General features: G+C 42.8%; 4 protein-coding genes across 19 annotated transcripts in view; all 4 read left to right on the top strand.

Annotated features, from left to right (window-relative positions):
* gpr19 (G protein-coupled receptor 19) lies at nt 1–4,819 on the top strand. Of its 2 annotated transcripts, none has more exons than XM_063905867.1 (2): nt 1–91; nt 2,875–4,819. In XM_063905867.1, exon 2 carries the CDS (start codon nt 2,901–2,903, stop codon nt 4,146–4,148), a length of 1,248 nt encoding a protein of 415 aa, XP_063761937.1. In that variant the 5' UTR covers nt 1–91; nt 2,875–2,900; the 3' UTR covers nt 4,149–4,819. The 2 variants fall into 2 exon arrangements, with proteins under 2 accessions (XP_063761937.1, XP_063761938.1); XM_063905868.1 differs by lacking the exon at nt 1–91 and adding an exon at nt 114–248.
* A 924-nt stretch (nt 4,820–5,743) lies between these two features.
* crebl2 (cAMP responsive element binding protein-like 2) lies at nt 5,744–8,765 on the top strand. Its single transcript, XM_063905786.1, has 3 exons — nt 5,744–6,116; nt 6,834–7,031; nt 7,429–8,765. Exons 1-3 carry the CDS (start codon nt 6,102–6,104, stop codon nt 7,549–7,551), a joined length of 336 nt encoding a protein of 111 aa, XP_063761856.1. The 5' UTR covers nt 5,744–6,101; the 3' UTR covers nt 7,552–8,765.
* A 1,408-nt stretch (nt 8,766–10,173) lies between these two features.
* dusp16 (dual specificity phosphatase 16) lies at nt 10,174–17,162 on the top strand. The gene is given in 9 exon segments (XM_063906045.1): nt 10,174–10,356; nt 12,602–13,025; nt 13,143–13,281; nt 13,560–13,723; nt 14,830–14,989; nt 15,079–15,202; nt 15,408–15,691; nt 15,917–15,973; nt 15,976–17,162. Coding segments are annotated over 8 exon segments (1,542 nt in total). The 5' UTR covers nt 10,174–10,356; nt 12,602–12,806; the 3' UTR covers nt 16,371–17,162.
* A 1,247-nt stretch (nt 17,163–18,409) lies between these two features.
* eps8a (EGFR pathway substrate 8a, signaling adaptor) overlaps nt 18,410–18,917 on the top strand; it is a 28,631-nt gene continuing 28,123 nt past the window's right edge. For 12 of the 15 annotated variants that reach the window (XM_063905621.1, XM_063905609.1, XM_063905615.1 and 9 more), the window contains exon 1: nt 18,419–18,576. The gene's annotated coding sequence lies outside the window, so the exon portion shown is untranslated. Of the gene's footprint in view, nt 18,577–18,917 lie in introns of all 15 variants that reach the window. The other 3 variants (XM_063905623.1, XM_063905626.1, XM_063905627.1) reach the window with 3 other exon arrangements.

The raw sequence follows: 18,917 nt of genomic DNA on the forward strand, positions 1-18,917 counted from the left end.
TTCTTCATCCTCCTCCTCCGGTTCTCCTGCCCGCTCTGTTTGACGGAAAAACCCCAAAATGAAGCCTCTCTTCCCGCCTCGCAGAGCCCCGGTGAGTCCTCCTCGTTCTCTCACGGTAACCTTCCGGGGGAAGAACAAATCCTCCGGACGGTAAAACAGAAAAATCAGCGACACCTGCAGAGATCAGCGGCCGATTTTTAGCGTCTAATCCCGGATCAATCACCTGTAAACACCGGGGGAGGGGCCCGGTGATACCTTTATTTTATTTACTGTGTTTTATTTTATTGTTTCTCCTCCTGAATATTCATGGAGGGGGGGGGGCACATATTTATTATATTTATAAGAGTTTATATTTTTATGTTTCTCTAATGTTAAAGAAATGTAAAAAATAACCTTTAATTTATCAAGCAAATGTTATTACCAATATTTACTTTTGGAGAATTCTCTTTTTGCTCGCTGGTTGAATTAATATTCATTATTCTGTTGTAGTTTTTCAGCATCAAATAACATTATATATATCATGCATATAAAACTAACATCTTCCCATTAAGATGGCATGATTTCATTTTCAGTGGTTTTGCATTCTGAGATTTCAGATTTAAAGGAGCCTTAATTAATATTTGATATTTGTTCATGTTGTGTTTTAAAGAGTTAAAGGGATTTAAATGTGATAAATACACTGTGATGTTTATAGTCATGTATACATTTGAGACAATTGGTCCGTATTTCTTAAATAGGAGAAAACACTCAGATTTTATATTATTTGAATCTGTTTTTATAATATTTTGCATTGTATTTTGGCATCGTGCCGATAAAACAAGACCTGGTTGGAAATAATCTACTATTTTCTGACATTTTATACAAAAAAGCTTTGTCTGTTGCAGCCCTAGATCATTCATGTCATATGTTTTGCAAAAATAGCCTTTTTTATGGTTTTAAAGCTTCTCACAGGTGAGCATAGCCGGCGCCAGGGTATGGGGCTTGGTTGGGCTATAGCCTACCGTTAGCCCTACCGTTAGCCCTACCGTTAGCCCTACCATAAAACCAACTCATATTCAGAGTCAGGCCCACTTGAGGGAAATTAAACAACCGGAAGGGAGACCAAGTTAAAATAGATTTCAAATAAATCATTTATTAATTGAAATATAAGTCAGTAGATGTTTGTCTGCTGCGAACACGACTGGTGTTGCTTGGGGTGAAGTCGTCCCGCCGTACTCTTACCATCCATTCGGCTCTCTCCGACACATCCACTGGAAAGCTCTGGAAGCTTATGGTGCTGTTGTACCTCCACCAATGATTACTAAGTGGTACACAGCAGTGGAGCGCGGTCTTTACACGCGTTGATACGCCAACCGCCTCTCTTTCACCCAAAATCCACTCATATTTAAACTTTGTCAACCAGATTATTAGCAGCCACTCTAAACTAGCGTCTCCAATCTCCACAACGACACAACCTACCGGAAGTAGTCGAGCTACACTCAACACACGGGAGGTAACCGGAAGTTCTATTGTGCTCGCAGCCTATAGAGCTCAGGTCAAACTTCATCACGGATACTTTTGATTATAAACGTCGTCGGACGGAACAACAGATGGCGGTGGCTGGCGTGTTGGATAAGGACACACCTTTCACTGTCTCTCTGTCTCTGTCTCTCTGTCTCTCTCTCTGTCCCTGTCTCTCTGTCTCTGTCTCTCTCTCTGTCTCTCTGTCTCTCTTTCTCTCTGTCTCTCTGTCTCTCTCTCTCTCTCTGTCTCTCTGTCTCTCTCTCTGTCTCTCTCTCTGTCCCTGTCTCTCTGTCTCTCTGTCGCTCTCTCTGTCCCTGTCTCTCTGTCTCTCCGTGAGGTTCTTCTACTTTTCCTCTTAAATATATTTAGTTAATGCTTGTGAGCATTTTATTTTAATTTGTTCTGCATTGAGTCATTTAAGCTGATCATACTTTTGCTTAAATAGAATTTTGAATGCAGGATTTGTACTGTAACAGGTGATGATGCTCTGGTTTCTCTCCGTCAGTGAGAATATCTCAGGTAGCTGTTCAGAGGAAACTCAAACCCAGCGTTTTCCTCCCGTCTGTAATGTTTGTCCTTGGAGGACGGAGGGTCTCTGAGGACGAGGATCAGTTCCCTGAACAGATTAATTCAATTACCTGCAGCTCCATGATCACCCGAGGAAGACTCATATTTAGAGGCTGGTTTTAAAACCACACTCTGCCTGCTGCTGAATGAAAATGTAGATCCAGTTAAATTCCTCGACACCTGAAGATGTTTCTGTCGCCCATGTTAGATCTTCATTAGAGATAAACGACAGGCAGCTTTGAGCTGAAAAAGAACCAACCAACAAATAAGCAAAACTACAATCAACAATTTAACCTTCTACCTTCAACTACATTAACAATAACCATCAACTCCACATCCACATTTCAAACACCACAAAAACTCCACCTTCCTTTCTACTGACCTAAACTACACCAATAAACATGACCACTTCTAAAACTACTACCCCCCAACCAACTTCAATAAACGACCAAATTACAAACACCTGCTACAACCAAAAAACCATCTTCCTTTTACCAACCAATGATAACCAACCCACCATATCAACGAACTAAAATACAATCAACCAAATAATCTACCTTGATCCACCACCTATCCTATCACAACCCATTTCATACTGTTTACAAAACCAACCAATCAATGACCAACCAGCTTCCTACAAACAACCGCTTAACCAATCGCTCTCAGCCTTATTATCTTCAAACAACCTTCCCGATCCGGTTTCTGTTTGTGGTCAGATGTCCAGGGTTTATTATCCCTTCTTTGTGAGGTTTGTGCCGGTCCACCAGAGATGGTCCTGATGCTGAATCTGTTTTCTGTCCTCAGCTCCTCTCGGGTGCAGCCGTGTAGCGATGGTGTTCGCCTCTTCAAACTCTGTCAGTGTGAACCCCTCCCTGTACTCTCCCTATCTCACCTATCAGATGTCCGTCTTTTCTGAGAGGGAGAACGCGACTGTCCTGGCAACCTTACCCACAACGCCCCTCTGCAGCCTCCAGGGCAACAGCACCGCCGCCGCCGATGAGTTAACGTCAGGCGAGGTCGCCGTCCTGAGTCTGGTGTTCGGGGTCCTCTGGTTGATCTCCATCTTGGGAAATGCGCTTGTCTGTTTGGTCATCCACCGCAGCCGCCGGACTCAGTCGACCACCAACTACTTTGTGGTGTCGATGGCGTGCGCCGACCTGCTGATGAGCCTCGGCTGGGCGCCATTCATCCTCCTGCAGGTCGCGTCGGGTGGATGGCCGCTGAGCACAGCTGCCTGCAAGGCAGTGCGATACCTGCAGCACCTTTGCCCCGGCGTGCAGGTGTACGTCCTGCTGAGCATCTCCGTGGACCGGTTCTACACCATCCTGTACCCGCTCAGCTTCAAGGTGTCCCGGGAGAAAGCCAAGAAGATGATCGCGGCCTCGTGGCTGTTCGACGCCGCCTTCGTGTCGCCCTGCCTCTTCTTCTACGGCTCCACCGACAGCCGGCACTGTGACTTTTTCCTCCCGGACAGCTGGGGTGGTTTAGCTTACGCTGCGGTGCACCTGCTGTTTGGTTTCCTGGTTCCCGTGGCGCTGATCGTGTCGTTCTACCAACGGGTGGTGCGCTACATCTGGAGGATCAGCGCCGACGGACACACAGTTCGCCGCACGATGAACATCGTCCCGCGGACTAAAGTCAAGACCATCAAGATGTTCCTGATGCTGAACTCGGTGTTCTTCCTCACCTGGACGCCCTTCTATGTTGCCCAGCTGTGGCACCCGAGGGAGTCTGACGGACCAAGTCGGCAGGGGCTGCTCTTCTTCACCGCAATCGCCTGGATCTCCTTCAGCTCCACGGCATCCAAACCCACACTTTACTCCGTCTACAACGCCAACTTCAGGAGGGGCATGAGGGAGACCTTCTGCATGTCCTCCATGAAGTGCTACCGCAGTAACGCCTACACCATCACCGCCAGCTCCCGGGTTGCCAAGAAGAACTACATCGGGGTGGTGGAGATCCCCGTGCAGGCCAAGACGGTCGGCAAGGACTCGGTGTACGATGCATTCGGCCGAGAGGCGAAGGGGAAGAAGGTCGCCTGGAGCACGAACGCCAACCCCCCCAACACTTTTGTGTAAAAAAGGAACTTTTGACCCTCCTGTCCTGGTCGTTCCTCCGCCTGACTTTCTGTTCCCAGTCAGATTTACCTGAATCATCACCACATGTCATTAAAACCCTTTAATGTGAACAATGTCGTAGATACTGGTTCCCATGAAGAACTGCAGCAGAAGTACAAAGAATAGACGCTGAAAATGTGTTTCTAAATGAACCCTTTGTTGATTTGTGGTTTGAGGCAGTTGAATGTAAAACACAACCTTTATTTATAATGAAAGTAGTAACAGCCGACAGGAGGGTTAACAACATCAGTGTTGGCGGGTAGAGCTAGCTCAGGGCTAACGTGTTGACCCTGCGTTCGGCTACGACAGATTTGAGTTTTTATAAAGGGCTTTTTCTCTGGCCATTTTAGGGGCGAACAGCTGGCCTTTTTTATACTTCAGATACTAACCTCTATTTATTTCCGTGCTGTTTTTTGACGGGTTGTTTTTTCTGCATCAGATTTGTGTTTCCGTCCGATGTCCTCTCTCAGTGTTGTATCTGATTTCCTGCCGTAAGGTCTGTGGTAGAAGCTAACGTTATTGGTGGCTACTAGCCGTTTGTGGACATTATCTGCTAAGCTACATTAGGGGGGGATCTCCAGTCTGTCTCGATGGTTGTTGTCTAATAAAGACTCATGGAGAAGAGAGCTGTGTTCAGGGTTTTGGAAATTAAAGGTGAGCCAAATGTGAACGCGATTACTGAAGGTAAATATAACCCCTTAAATCAGACTGTAGTTCACCTGCAGTACATCCAGCAGCTACCCTGCAGTATACAAAGCATTCAAACTAGCTGCACCTTTACCAGCTCTGAGACACTTTAATGATCAATCATTATAAAACATATCAGAGATATTATTCTGAAATGGACCAATCAGACAATGACTACTTTTACTGTCGCTACTTTAAGTACATTTAGAGGAGAGTACTTTCTACTTTCACTGGAGGAACATTTAGAATACTTTTACTGTGACAGAGTATTCCTACACTCTGGTACTTCTACTTTACTCAAGAACAAGATCTGAGTACTTCTACTTTACTCAAGTACAAGATCTGAGTACTTCTACTTTACTCAAGTACAAGATCTGAGTACTTCTACTTTACTCAAGTACAAGACCTGAGTACTTCTACTTTACTCAAGTACAAGATCTGAGTACTTCTACTTTACTCAAGTACAAGATCTGAGTACTTCTACTTTACTGAAGTACAATATAAATATTTTAAATGTTTTTTTAATTAATTTTTAAATGAAAACAAAAAGGCATTTATACATTAAGACAGCCATTACAACATACATGTATTAGTTATTTGTAGTTATTTATTTTTAGTGTTTAATTAACTTAATGATTTAAGATATATAACTCAGGTATAGGATTATTCGGTGACGTCACCCCTGCAGTACCCTCCGGACAGCAGGTGGCGCGCACCAGACACAAACACCAAAGAAGAAGAGGAGGAGGAGGGCAACAGGAGCTGTCAGTGCCCATCCGCCCCCCCCCCCCCCCCCCCCCCCCCCCCCCCCCCCCCCCCCCCCCGGCTGCACATGCGCGAAAAAACAAACTGTTTCCGATCGCCAATATCAAGCAATGAACTCTACACAGTCTCTGTGAACTACCAGCTGTTTGGGGTTAGTAAACTAACTGGCTTCCGTCAAGTACCGTAAAATGTAGACAAGAGTGGTACAAATCGGGCAGGAAAACGTTGAGTTTCCGCCTACGTCATTACGCGCATGTGCAGCCGGGGGGGAACGGATCGGGCACTGACAGGAACCACGATGTAAACAAAGACAAACATCGCTAAGTGTTAAACTTCTGTTCCTCTGTTTCCTGATAACTTTAAGCTCTTCACCTAATATTTCTTCTCTGATATTACCGTCTTAAACCCGAGCTGGTCATCCTGCAGCGGATCTGCGAGCTAGCTGAAGCTAAAGGAGCAGAAATGGATGAAAACAAGGTGAGAAGCTAACGGCTAACTGAGAACAACGGAAAAATGTTGACATTGAAATCACTTTTACAGGTTTATTAAATCGGTGTTTGTAAAGTTCATAACGTCTTTAACTGTAAACATGCAGTGTGTGAAGCTAACTGTCACTCACGGCTGATAATGGTGCCGCTAATGCAGCTAACGTTAGCTTGTATTGGATATAGGATAGCGTTAGCTTCAGATATTTTACTGAATGTTTGATTACTGGTTTTAATGTGAGTGTTTTTATTTATATGGATGGGTAGTTTTAATTTATGAAAATGCTTTTTAGATTTTGTAGTAATTATCTGTATCTGTAAAGTAAGTTATCACAGATAGAATATTTTTAGTATGTGAATACAGATTTATTTATGTGGTTACAAATTAATTCTTGTTTTTGTAACTGTATTAATCAATTAAGGGCTTTTTGAGTCAGGATGTTATTGGTTAGATACCTCGGAAAATAAATATGTTATTGTTGAACAAACAATTTTACACATGTTCATGATTTCTCCCTTATTTCATCTTTTTTCAAATGTATAGTGAGTCTTTGTTATCTAACAGAGTTTGAAAGTGCTTGAAAAGATCTTCAAACTGAATTGATCCTGATTACACATTATTGAGGAGACAACTTCACCATTTTTCACTTTTGTTTTCTGAATGATTCGGGCGATCCTGCAGAGTGAATAATCCGCTGTTGTTTGTCAGATGGTGGCGGGTAAAGTGAAGAAGCCGGGGAAGCGTGGCCGCAAACCGGCGAAGATCGACCTGAAGGCCAAACTGGAGCGCAGCCGGCAGAGCGCCAGAGAGTGCCGGGCCCGGAAGAAGCTCCGATACCAGTACCTGGAGGAGCTGGTGTCCAGCAAGGAGAGGGCCATCTGTGCCCTGAGGGAGGAGCTGGAGATGGTATAATACTCTTTGTATACATTATATATACTTTATATTTAATGTTGTTGTTTTTCTAAGGCTGACGGGAAACATTATAGGAAGCATATTTCATTTTCTTCGCAGTTTTTTGACTCTCACATATTTTATTGTAACCTCTTTTTATTTTACACTTTTTAATATTTTCACACTTTATCTGTTTTTTTCAAGCATTTTAAAAACATTTTTATTGAACTAATTCCAAAATCCAGAGAGTAAAAATGTGCTAAACCCAACATGTATTGAATAAATAATTCACAAGATGATGAACTTTTCTGTAAGGCTCTGAAGGGAAGTATTCAGCTTTATTAAGAAGGTAAACGCATGTCTTCCTTCCCTAAAGTGAAGTTATTTACATATATTTGCGTCTGTGTTTCAGTATAAGCAGTGGTGTTCTGCGATGGACGCGGGGAAAATCCCGTCGGAGATTAAAGCCCTGCTGACCGGAGACGAGCAGAAAACGTCTCAGAGCTCCAAGAAGAAGAACAGCATCAGCATGTGAAACAAATATAACCTTATTATTATTCAGTCGTATATCTCCCAGCCATGGAGCTGAGTAACCCCTAACGTTCTTTTAGATGTTCTCCTGTTAATGCTCTGGGAGTTTCTGCGGTTCAGACATCATTCATACTTTAATAGATTTCTGAAGGATTTCTAAATCTGCGTGCCTGCCAGGCTTTACTGGAAGCTTGTATTCTTAAAAACAGGATTTATTTAGCTTGAATAATGGCTGTGTTATTGTAATACATTCATCTATCAAGCATTGATTCATGGTAGACACCTAAAATCCTTAGCTTGGTTCAAATATAGACCTACAAACCACCAGGATCTAACTTTTATCCCAGAATATCCAGATTTTCTTTAGTAAATGTGTGCATTTATTCTCCATAATCAGCTTTGGTTTGATGTGAAATGTAAAAAAGCATGGAGACACTAAATACTAAGTACACCTGAACATCAGTAGGACAGGGACTCAAAAAATCACAATTTTAACCTCAGAATTTAGCATCTTACACTTTGACATTTTCACCATTTCTTTTCTCAGAATTCGACGTTTTTTATTTATTTCACTTTTTTCTCCGAATTCAAACTCCATGATTTTTTCATTTGAAGTAGGTATTGTTTTCCTACCTACAATGGCCTTAAGACCACTTTCAACCAAACTCACCGTGTTTAAAATTACCAAAAAACTAGGGCAACAATTTGGGATAACGTAAGGACCGAACTCACCTAAATAAATAACACATTTTAGTGTCAAAACAATTCATAATGAACCTTTTGAAAGTCCTAATTGGTGATTAATTAAGCCCCGTGTCTGGTGAATAAACTGGGTGTAGAGCCCCTATAAACTCCCGTGCTTCTCTCCTGGTATTTATATATTTAGTTGATATTTGACTGAAAGGTGTGCAGGTGTTTCTGGCCGTCCTGCTGTAGCGATGATAAACCTGTACAGTGTTGTTGATATATTTTTCTACTTTATACCGAGGGTGAGCGCTCCGGCTTCTCCAGAGAGACGATTGTAAATGAGGACGAAATATAGATTATTATTATTCAGTTCAGAAGTTTGTGTTTTCCTTGCGTATAAATCTCTGTAAACGTCGCCTTGTTGTCCGTGAGGTGAGAAACTGTGCACTTTCTTCTCTTTGGCAGAAGCACTTTGTTAGACAATGTAGTTTGAAGCTTTGCAACGATCAATAAATGAACGTGTTAAAAATACATGTGTGTTTATTTCCTGGAGAGGCTGCTGAGGTCACTGTAACTGGGTTTAGATCTGTTTGATTCAGAAATGACGGGTGAAAACATGTTGTTCCGGCCCTGAAATGTAAAGATGTTCATCTATATCTTCCATAAAGTGTTTTATTTCAGAGTGGAGAAAAACCATCCCGGAGTTTATTTCAGCTTTCTGTGTGTGTCTGATTTCATAATTCACCTGATCCTAACGTCAGAGATGAAGAGGGTCCGTTTAATGGTGCTATCTGATAGTTCACTTATTTTTAATTGTACGTTTGAGGACTCCAAATCCGAGATGCATAATTTCACTTTAACTTCATCATTTTATTTTTATTTGAATTCTTCCCGGATTTTCACTTTTTTTCTCAAATTTTGGACTTTTTTGTCATTAGATAATTTCTTTCAGAATTTCACGTTTTTTCAAATGTTACTTTTTTCAGATTTTGACTTTTCTTAATTTCAATATTTTTTTGAAGTTCAGTTTTTTCCCAGAAATTCCTGATTTTTAGATTTTGTTATTTTTTATGTTAAAATGTTTCGTTTTTCCTTTAACAAGTTTTCTCAGAATTTAACGACATGTAATACCAACCTGAACGTCAGCAGAAAAGGCCCCTTTACACTAGTTGGTATTTCCGGCAGATCTGGCGATGAGGGTCTTCTCCGCAGAGCCTCTACGTCTCTTCATTTGGAGGCAGCGGTGCGGGATGATTGCTCCAGAATGAGAAACCTTTGTCCTTCCTCCTGCAGCTCCAGGAATCAAATTGCTGCAGGAACTAAAGTTTGCAATCACATAATATCAGAAAGTGCGGAAGGTGCTTTGAAGGATTATTTACAAGGACTTTGTGTTTGCAAACAATACACATATTTATACAGATTAAAAAGGAGGAGAATAGAAATACAAAATGGAAAAATTACAAAACATTTATTTTTAAAATACTATAAATACAAATACTCTAAAGACAGGTTATGGGATGTGCACAATTTTAAATTCAAATACATGATTTTTCTAAATGTTTCTTGATATTTAATCATTTATTTTGTTGTCTTTTTTTTAAAGCAGTACTGGTGTGTTTTATCGACTCATATCTTCAGTATTTAAGAAGTTGATGTATTTATTTATTATTATTTAACATTGAAAGTACATATTATTTATTTCAAATCTATTTATTTATCATTTTCACATTAAATGTATTATTTAATATTATTATTTTTCACATTAATTCTATTTATTTATCATTTTCACATTAAATGTGTTATTTAATATTATTATTTTTCACATTAAATCTAGTTATTCCCTGAGAAAGTGAACCTCCCCTTTAAGGCCGGTGTTTCTCTCGGCTCACTCCCTCCTCTCCGCGGTGCCTGCGCCTTTAAGAGCCCGACTGGAGCGATGACGACATGGCTTTATTTTTAACGCGATGACCTCATCATCTGACGGCAGCTCCTTCTTCTGCTGCTCCAACTTCGCCGCTTCTACTTTCTCTTCTTCTACTTTCAAATCTCCCGTCTCACAACTGTTCGACAACAACAACAACAACACACCCAGCAACAACAACCGTCTGGAGTCGAGTTACCGGTGAGTTAACCGACGGTAAAGTCAATGGGGTCTAAAGTTAGTTATGCTGGTGTGTGTGTGTGTGTGTGTGTGTGTGTGTGTGTGTGTGTGTGTGTGTGTGTGTGTGTGTGTGTGTGTGTGTGTGTGTGTGTGTGTGTGTGTGTGTGTGTGTGTGTGTGAGTGAGAGAGTGTGAGTGTGTGAGAGAGAGAGAGTGAGTGTGTGAGAGAGAGAGAGAGAGAGAGGGAGGAAAACGTTACGTAACATCTGTAAATGTGGCCTAAAGTTCACTTTTACTCTTTAATTAATACTTAAACACTAAGGTAAAATCTCACGTCTCACCGTAGAACCAAGCCTCGCGAGATCTTAGGATATTGCTACTGGATGATAAATCTCTTTTACGACTCAAACTATTTTATAAACCATTTGATTTACAGCTTATTGATCCTTCAAACTGCTGCCTGTAATGGCGTTATGTCTGAGGAGATTATCTTGAATTGAACGAGTTATTATTATTTCTAATCACCAGTAAATAAGTGAATATAAATATACAATTATTATTCAGAAGTCAAATCTCTTCCGCTCCCAAACCTCCTTTACAACACAGCAGGTTGTATTAGATGTTCTGAGACCATCTTAAACAAACCCCTTGATAATATAACATGACATAGGAAGTTGAAATAAGGATTTGTGGTCGTTGAAGGTGTTTTACTTCTCCACAAGAGTTTTATGGTCATAAATGCTGACAGCAAGGCTCAAAACGTCTCTTAACAAAGGGATATTTTTACTTCCACTTTCCGGCAGTGTTGATCTGTATTTAGTGATGTGTATTCATATAATATTATGTTGTTCAGAAAGCTCTTCATGTTTCTCATACTGCCTGTGCCTGAGCTCCTCTGTTCCCCCTGTGTCTGAAACCAGAGCCCAGTCTGCTCTGATTGGTTAGCTGGCCGGCTCTGTTGTGATTGGTCAACCAATCAGAGCTGTCCCGCCCCTTACCCTATCACGTACAATGTGTCTGAGCGTTAGCCAATGAGAGGTCGTGGTTGTAGCGTGGTCTCGGTGAGGAAGTTGTTTTTCCTCTTCCTGATCAGCAGGATCTGTTGGTCAACAACTCCCAGGTGTTTATATTTATGAATTACATCAGGAAACCCCAGCTATCTGCTCTGTTCAACTTCTTCTTAACAGATTAATATTCAGATTTTTTAAAGTCAATAATCAGAATACTAAAAAACATCAACCAGGGTATAGCATATGAAGTAATTCAGGTAAAGCGTTAGCGCGTTTTGGGGTAAAGTCACCTGTGCAGGTGAGACAGGAAGCAGATGCCTCTCCTCAGGATAAACACACACAGGTTTCTCTGATAAAACACAGCTTTAAAAGTGCAGTTTTTGTATTATTGTTGTTGTTTACGGGGCATCATATGTCCCATAAATAAAGGAAATAAAACAGGTAAAATATTCTGATATAAAGTCCATCTTTTTGGACATCTTTAAACTAACTCTACCTTTGTTGACTGGAACATTTGAGGAAGTAAACACACCAGAATGAGTCAATAAACTTCCACATGTTGTCTGATATGCAAACAGTGTTGTTATTGTGCCGTCGGGTAGAAGGAAGTTTAAAGAAGAAGCAGAAATGAAACAAAATCACCTCTTTTTATTCAGTGCGGATTTATGGTCTGCAGGATCTGTGCATCACGTCTGCAGACGTGTGTGATGAGTTCAGAGTTTCAGAGGTGATTTATTCCCAGATCTCTGCAGGAACGTCCCGTGTTATGAGTATAATTAAATCCTCTTCATTCAGTTTAATGTGAGAGGGAAACACGCTGTTAGCCTCGGGCTGCTGACGGGACGCACTGATCCATTTGACTGATTTGTTCTGTTCCTTAAATATGGACGTGTTGATTTCCTTTTGTTGCAGAATTTTATGAAAATAAAATTACAAATATATATTTATTATTTAATAAAAATGTAATTAATTCATGATCATTTAGGTTTGTAGTCAGTGACTGTGTGTGTGTGTGGGGGGGGCTGCAGTAGGAGGAACCTGTAACTCTGGGGATTTTCTAAATGGCGGTTTGACAGCAGGAGGGAATTTCCTTCGGAGGAGTTTCACTTTAATTTAAAACCTAACGACGGGCTGGGGTCTGAGGAGGTGTTTTCCTGCTCCCCTGAGGCTGGATTCATCCCATAATAATCAGGTGTTTCTGTGACTTAAGTTCAAAGTAACAAACTCTGACTCTTTTTTCTGGTTTTTGTCCCTCAGTGCTTCCTGTAGTGGACGATGAAGCTGCAGGAGCTCCTCTTCTTCACAGCGCTGTGAATGAGACCCAAAGGACTCAACTGCTAACCGTCTCACAGAGATCATCTGGTTCCTGGATCTCAGAGCAGAGAGAGACCTCTCCCCCATCAGGATGACCTCACCCAACAACATGCTGCTCTTCATCCTCTGAAGGGGGGGGAGGGGGGTGATGTCGGGGCTCGGGGGGGTCATCGGGGCCGAGGGTCTGGTGGCGCTGCTGGAGGGGGGCGGGCAGCTGGTGCTGATTGACAGCCGGCCCTTTGTGGACTTTAACTCCGCCCACATCCTGGAGGCCGTCAATGTGAACTGTTCGAAGCTGATGAAGAGGAGGCTGCAGCAGGACAAGGTGACCATCAGAGAGCTGCTGCTGCACAGCTCCAACCAGCAGGTACACACACACACACACACACACACACACACACACACACACACACACACACACACACACACACACACACACACACACACAGATAAATGTATGTGTGTGTGTGTGTGTGTGTGTCAGTTGGACCTACAGGGCGATGTGGAGGTGGTGGTTTACGATCAGAGTTCTTCAGACCCGTCCTCTCTCAGCGCTGAGTCCTTCCTCAACGTCCTGCTGATCAAACTGAGGAGCAGCTTCACCTCCGTACACCTGCTGTCAGGTACACACACACACACACACACACACACACACACACACACACACACACACACACACACACACACACACACACACACACCACACCACACCCTCTGTCTGAAACCAGAGGCCGATCTGCTCTGTTGTGATTGATCAACCCCTTAGAGATGTCACATATAATGTGTTGGAACACTAGCCAATAGGTGCGCTAGTGTTCCATAGTGATGTCACTATGTTCTGGAAGTGTAAACATAAATAAAAGTCTAAAATATGGTGTTGTGTACCCCCCCCCCCCCCCAGGAGGGTTCTCCGGTTTCTCCTCTGTCTTCCCTGCTCTGTGTGAAGGGTTCTCCTCCCTGGTTCCCTCCTGCATATCTCAGCCCTGTTTACCTGTGTCCAACACCGGGCCCACTCGCATCCTGCCTCACCTTTACCTGGGCTGCCAGAGGGACGTGCTCAACAAGGTGAACTAATATTTAACTTTATATATAACAAACCAGACTCAGGTTACAGATCTGAGAAAACTTTCAGGGATCAACAAGATAAGAAATCGACAAGGTACAGGATTAGACAAAGGGAGGGACTAACAAGGGGAGGGACTAACAAGGGGAGGGACTAACAAGGGGAGGGACTAACAAGGTGAGGGACTAACAAGGGGAGGGACTAACAAGGTGAGGGACTAACAAGGGGAGGGACTAACAAGGGGAGGGACTAACAAGGGGAGGGACTAACAAGGTGAGGGACTAACAAGGTGAGGGATCAACAAGGTGAGGGACTAACAAGGTGAGGGATCAACAAGGGGAGGGACTAACAAGGGGAGGGACTAACAAGGGGAGGGACTAACAAGGGGAGGGACTAACAAGGTGAGGGACTAACAAGGGGAGGGACTAACAAGGTGAGGGATCAACAAGGTGAGGGACTAACAAGGTGAGGGATCAACAAGGGGAGGGACTAACAAGGGGAGGGACTAACAAGGGGAGGGACTAACAAGGTGAGGGATCAACAAGGTGAGGGACTAACAAGGTGAGGGATCAACAAGGGGAGGGACTAACAAGGGGAGGGACTAACAAGGGGAGGGACCAACAAGGTGAGGGACCAACAAGGGGAGGGACTAAAGGGGAGGGACTAACAAGGTGAGGGACTAACAAGGTGAGGGACTAACAAGGTGAGGGATCAACAAGGTGAGGGACTAACAAGGTGAGGGACCAACAAGGTGAGGGACTAACAAGGTGAGAGATCAACAAGGGGAGGGACTAACAAGGTGAGGGACCAACAAGGTGAGGGACTAACAAGGTGAGGGACTAACAAGGGGAGGGATCAACAAGGGGAGGGACTAACAAGGTGAGGGACTAACAAGGTGAGGGACTAACAAGGTGAGGGACTAACAAGGGGAGGGATCAACAAGGGGAGGGACTAACAAGGTGAGGGACTAACAAGGTGAGGGACCAACAAGGTGAGGGACTAACAAGGTGAGGGACTAACAAGGTGAGGGACTAACAAGGGGAGGGATGGACAGGGTTTGTGGTATTATTCCCTTACCCTAACCCCCCTCGTCTACCCTTTGCCTCAGGACCTGATGCAGCAGATCGACATCGTGTACGTCCTGAACGCCAGCAACTCGTGTCCCAAACCCGACTTCATCCCAGAGTCTCACTTCCTGCGAGTTCCCGTCAACGACTCGTTCGGCGAGAAGATCCTGCCGTGGCTCGACCGCTCGCTCGACTTCATCGGTCAGAAACATGTTTGGATTTCTAAACCCTGAGTGTTTCAGAGACGTTCCTGTATGAGTCTTTATACTTATTATCTTCCTGTGTTCCAGAGAAGGCTAAGGCCTGTAACTCCCGGGTCCTGGTCCACTGTCTGGCGGGGATCTCTCGCTCGGCCACCATCGCCATCGCCTACATCATGAAGAGGATGGACCTGTCTCTGGACGAGGCCTACAGGTGAGACCACACAGGTGTACAAGCCCCTCCCCTCTCTAACTCCTCAGGTTTTGATTTATTTGTATGTAAAAAGTTATTATTTACAAACGTTTTTTTATAAATACATTTGTGAGTTATTTTTTTCTTATTGGAGATTTTTGGGTAATTGAGAAACTGTTCCTCTCCTCCTCCTCCTCCTCCTCCTCCTCCTCCTCCTCCTCCTCAGGTTTGTGAAGGAGAAGCGTCCGACCATCTCTCCCAACTTTAACTTCCTGGGTCAGCTGCTGGACTTTGAGCGGAGGATAAAGAGTCCAGAGGTGCGGTCCGGAGGGGGGAGGGAGGAAGTGCAGGAGACGGCCCCCCCCCCCCTCACCCTCCCATGCATTCTGGCCCCCCCGCCCGAGGAGCGTCTGCAGGCACTGCAGCTCAGCGACCCCCCCGAGGACAGCGCCCGCATGAAGCGCTCCTTCTCATTGGACATCAAAGCCTACGGAGAGCAGGGGGGAGGAGCTCCTCACCGAGGGGGGGGCGGGGGAGGAGTTCTTCAAACCGTCCGGCTTCAATAATCTGGTATTTATATCTTTGATTTATTATATTTTTCACATTTTACTTTAACTACCAATGTTTATAAAAGTATTAGTCTTACATTTTAATTTATGTACATATTTTTGTTCTAAATTATTTTAACTTCTTTATTTTTATAAATATTAGAAACAGTTTTACTTCTCATCACATTCACTGCCCCTCCTCTCCTGCAGGAGGGGGCTGTGAAGCCCTGTCAGTTCTCCCCGGTGGAGAGGTGTCGGAGCAGAGTCCGGATAAAGAGGAGTTGTCCAGCAGACCCCCCAACACAGAGGGGAGCAGCTTCCTGTTGAAGGGCTGGCACTCAGACCTCCTGCTGGGTCCTGTCTCCTCTCCCTGGTTCCTCTCCTCGTCCTCCTCCCTGGGGGGCCTCACGGTGCAGGGGGGCCTCACAGTGCAGCGGCGGCGCAGTAGGACGGGGGACGGCGGGGGGGCCTCACGGCGGAGCTGGCATGAGGAGAGCAGCTTTGAGAAGCAGCTGAAGAGACGGAGCTGTCACATGGAGCTTGGGGGGGGCAGAGGGGAGGGCCGGGGGGAGGAGGCGGGGGGAAGAGGAGGAAGAGGAGGAGGCTTTTCCGGCAGCATGGAGGTCATACAGGTCTCCTGAGAGACATCGGGGGGTCAAACAGGTCTCCTGAGGAGGGACCCTTTATATCAGGAGGGACTCAGACCCAGATCAGGAGGAGCAGGAACTGTTGAAGGACAGTCAGACGTCCTGCAGAGCAGCAACACACACCGGACACCTCACCTCCTTATGGAGGAAGAGGAAGAGGAGGAGGTGCTCTCATTAAAAACATGATTTCTAAAATCATCTTTTAGCAAAAAAACGTCACAAATAAATGAATCAGTTCCTGATAAATATGATGTTTTTGTTATTTTTAATAAAGATATAGATTTTCTAAATCGTTGTTTTTGCAGAAACAAAACGTTGTATTGATTTAAACATATTGATATTTATTTCCACTAAAAACTACAAATGTAAAAGATATCCTGTTTGATAAAAACCTGATTTGAAGACTCAACACAATGTTGTAATTCAAACTAAATTAGTCTTTGAGTCAAATGTGAAAGTGTTTAGTCTCCAAAGCGCCCGGTGTGTGTCGCTGTAGAAACTGACGTTTCCCCGGACTTTCTGAATGTCTTTGAATGCCTCGAGGTCTTTGAACGCCTCGCGGTGTTTGTGCAGCAGAAGATTTGTTCTCATTTTATTTTTCAGATTTTTATTTCTGGACTCACTTTGTGTCTCTTGTGTCTTTGCAGAGGAGGATCTGAGACTCTTTGAATCCTCTCACAGATCATCTTGCACTAAAGCAGAATGGATTTGATGATTAAAAAATATACAAACGGAACAGATCCTAATTCTGAGTTGGTTTTTAAATATTAAAGAGTCCCTATTCTTCTTCTGTGGTGTTCCCTCTCGTGTAGTGTGCTCTATAGGTTTGTGTGCATGTAAAGGGTCTGCAAAGGATAGAATCCCAAAGCTCTGGCTTCTCGCGCTCCAAAAGGTTTTATGTGACGGGTGGGACATCTCTAATGTCTGACTTTTTTCTTTAAATCAAAAAATGTTATAATTCTTACTAATTCTTAAAATGTGGACTTGTTTTGCAAATCTCAAAATTAGGAGTTTTTGTTGAAAGTTTCAAAATGTTGTTGAAAATCTAAGAATTCTGATTAAAGAAATAATGATTCGGGGATTTTCAGAAAAAGGTTTCAAAATATATTCTCAGAATTCAGCATCTTTGGATTCCTTTTCTTGTGAAAACCTGAAAAGGTCCATTTTTATTTATCCATTTTTGAATTTAATCTCAGATTATTTTGGTTTTGAAGCCAGAGGGGAGGGATTACTATTCAGAGAAGATATAAGAATACAGCTCGAAATTTGCAATAATACTTTGTATATTATAAAATCTTAAGTTTGAGAGAAACAAAAATCTCACAGTATTTAATAAAAAATATATTACAAAAAAAAGTGGAATGAGCTTTGATCCCACTGCCCCCTCTGCCCCCTCTGCCCCCTCTGCTGGACAAACGAGAAGAAATGATAATTATGTTTTATTTTATTATTAGATAATTGGATATTACCTCAACATATTTTCACTTCTTTCTGTATTTATTTGTAAAAAATATCCAAGAAACGGGATTATTCTATTTTAAAGAAATAACAAGTCTGAATAAAAGAAGTGCAGTTTTTTTAATTAATCTTCTTATTTTCGGGGAATTTTATGCCATTTTTGACAGCTTATTCGTAACTGTTTTAATTAATTATTCGTACAGTTTATAGAATACTATTTTCTGTATTTATTTATTTTAAATTATTTATTATTTATTTGCAAAAGTGATTTTTAAAATAAATAACAATAGTTTTTGAATTCATATTTTTATTATTGGAGTTTGATGTATTTTTCCGCTGGTTGATAGTGGAGACCTAGGGTATCAATAAACAAAATACTTATTATTAATTGATATATCTTTTGACATTCAAACACATCACCTTCGACTGATTAATTAATTATTTATCCATTTGTAGTGTAGTACTGAGGCCTGCCTGTCAGTCAGCACTGAGGGCTGCCTCGCCTCCTCCTGTCAGTCACTGGTCAGGGCAGGCCCCGCCCCTTTCTGCAGGTTGAATCTGCTGTTTAATTCAAAGTCAAGTTTTAAAGGAGTCACATCTCCAACCACAGGGGCAGAAAACACACACATCTGCAGCCGGAAAACAGTTCTGATTATCGGATACAAACCTCCCAGAGGAGCCCGGTCCCTGAGGAATCCCCGGTTATATGTGCCATGTTTTTCTGACGGATCACTTGATGCAGGTAAGCTCGTTTTTTAATGATTGTATTAAACCCTCCTGCAGACACACACATCTGTCTGTGCAAGTTTTACAGAGAAATGTCTCTAATTGTGTTTTGTATTTTTCATTATCATCTGGTCTATTGTTGCATCTTTAACAGAAAATGCAAATGTGAAAAAAAGAGGCAACTTGATCTGCCTTATGCTCTGTGGCCCTTCGGTGTTGTAAACCCAGACCTCATTGGAAAAACACGGATTAAATGATGCTGCAGATATTTATATTAAAATACACAGTCTATATCTTCTTAAAACGAATCCTCCTGACCACACCTTTACTTCGGCATACACACACCACACATACATG

This window comes from Eleginops maclovinus, chromosome 17 (assembly GCF_036324505.1).
Source record: "Eleginops maclovinus isolate JMC-PN-2008 ecotype Puerto Natales chromosome 17, JC_Emac_rtc_rv5, whole genome shotgun sequence".
In the NCBI taxonomy this organism is placed as follows: Eukaryota; Metazoa; Chordata; class Actinopteri; order Perciformes; family Eleginopidae; genus Eleginops; species Eleginops maclovinus.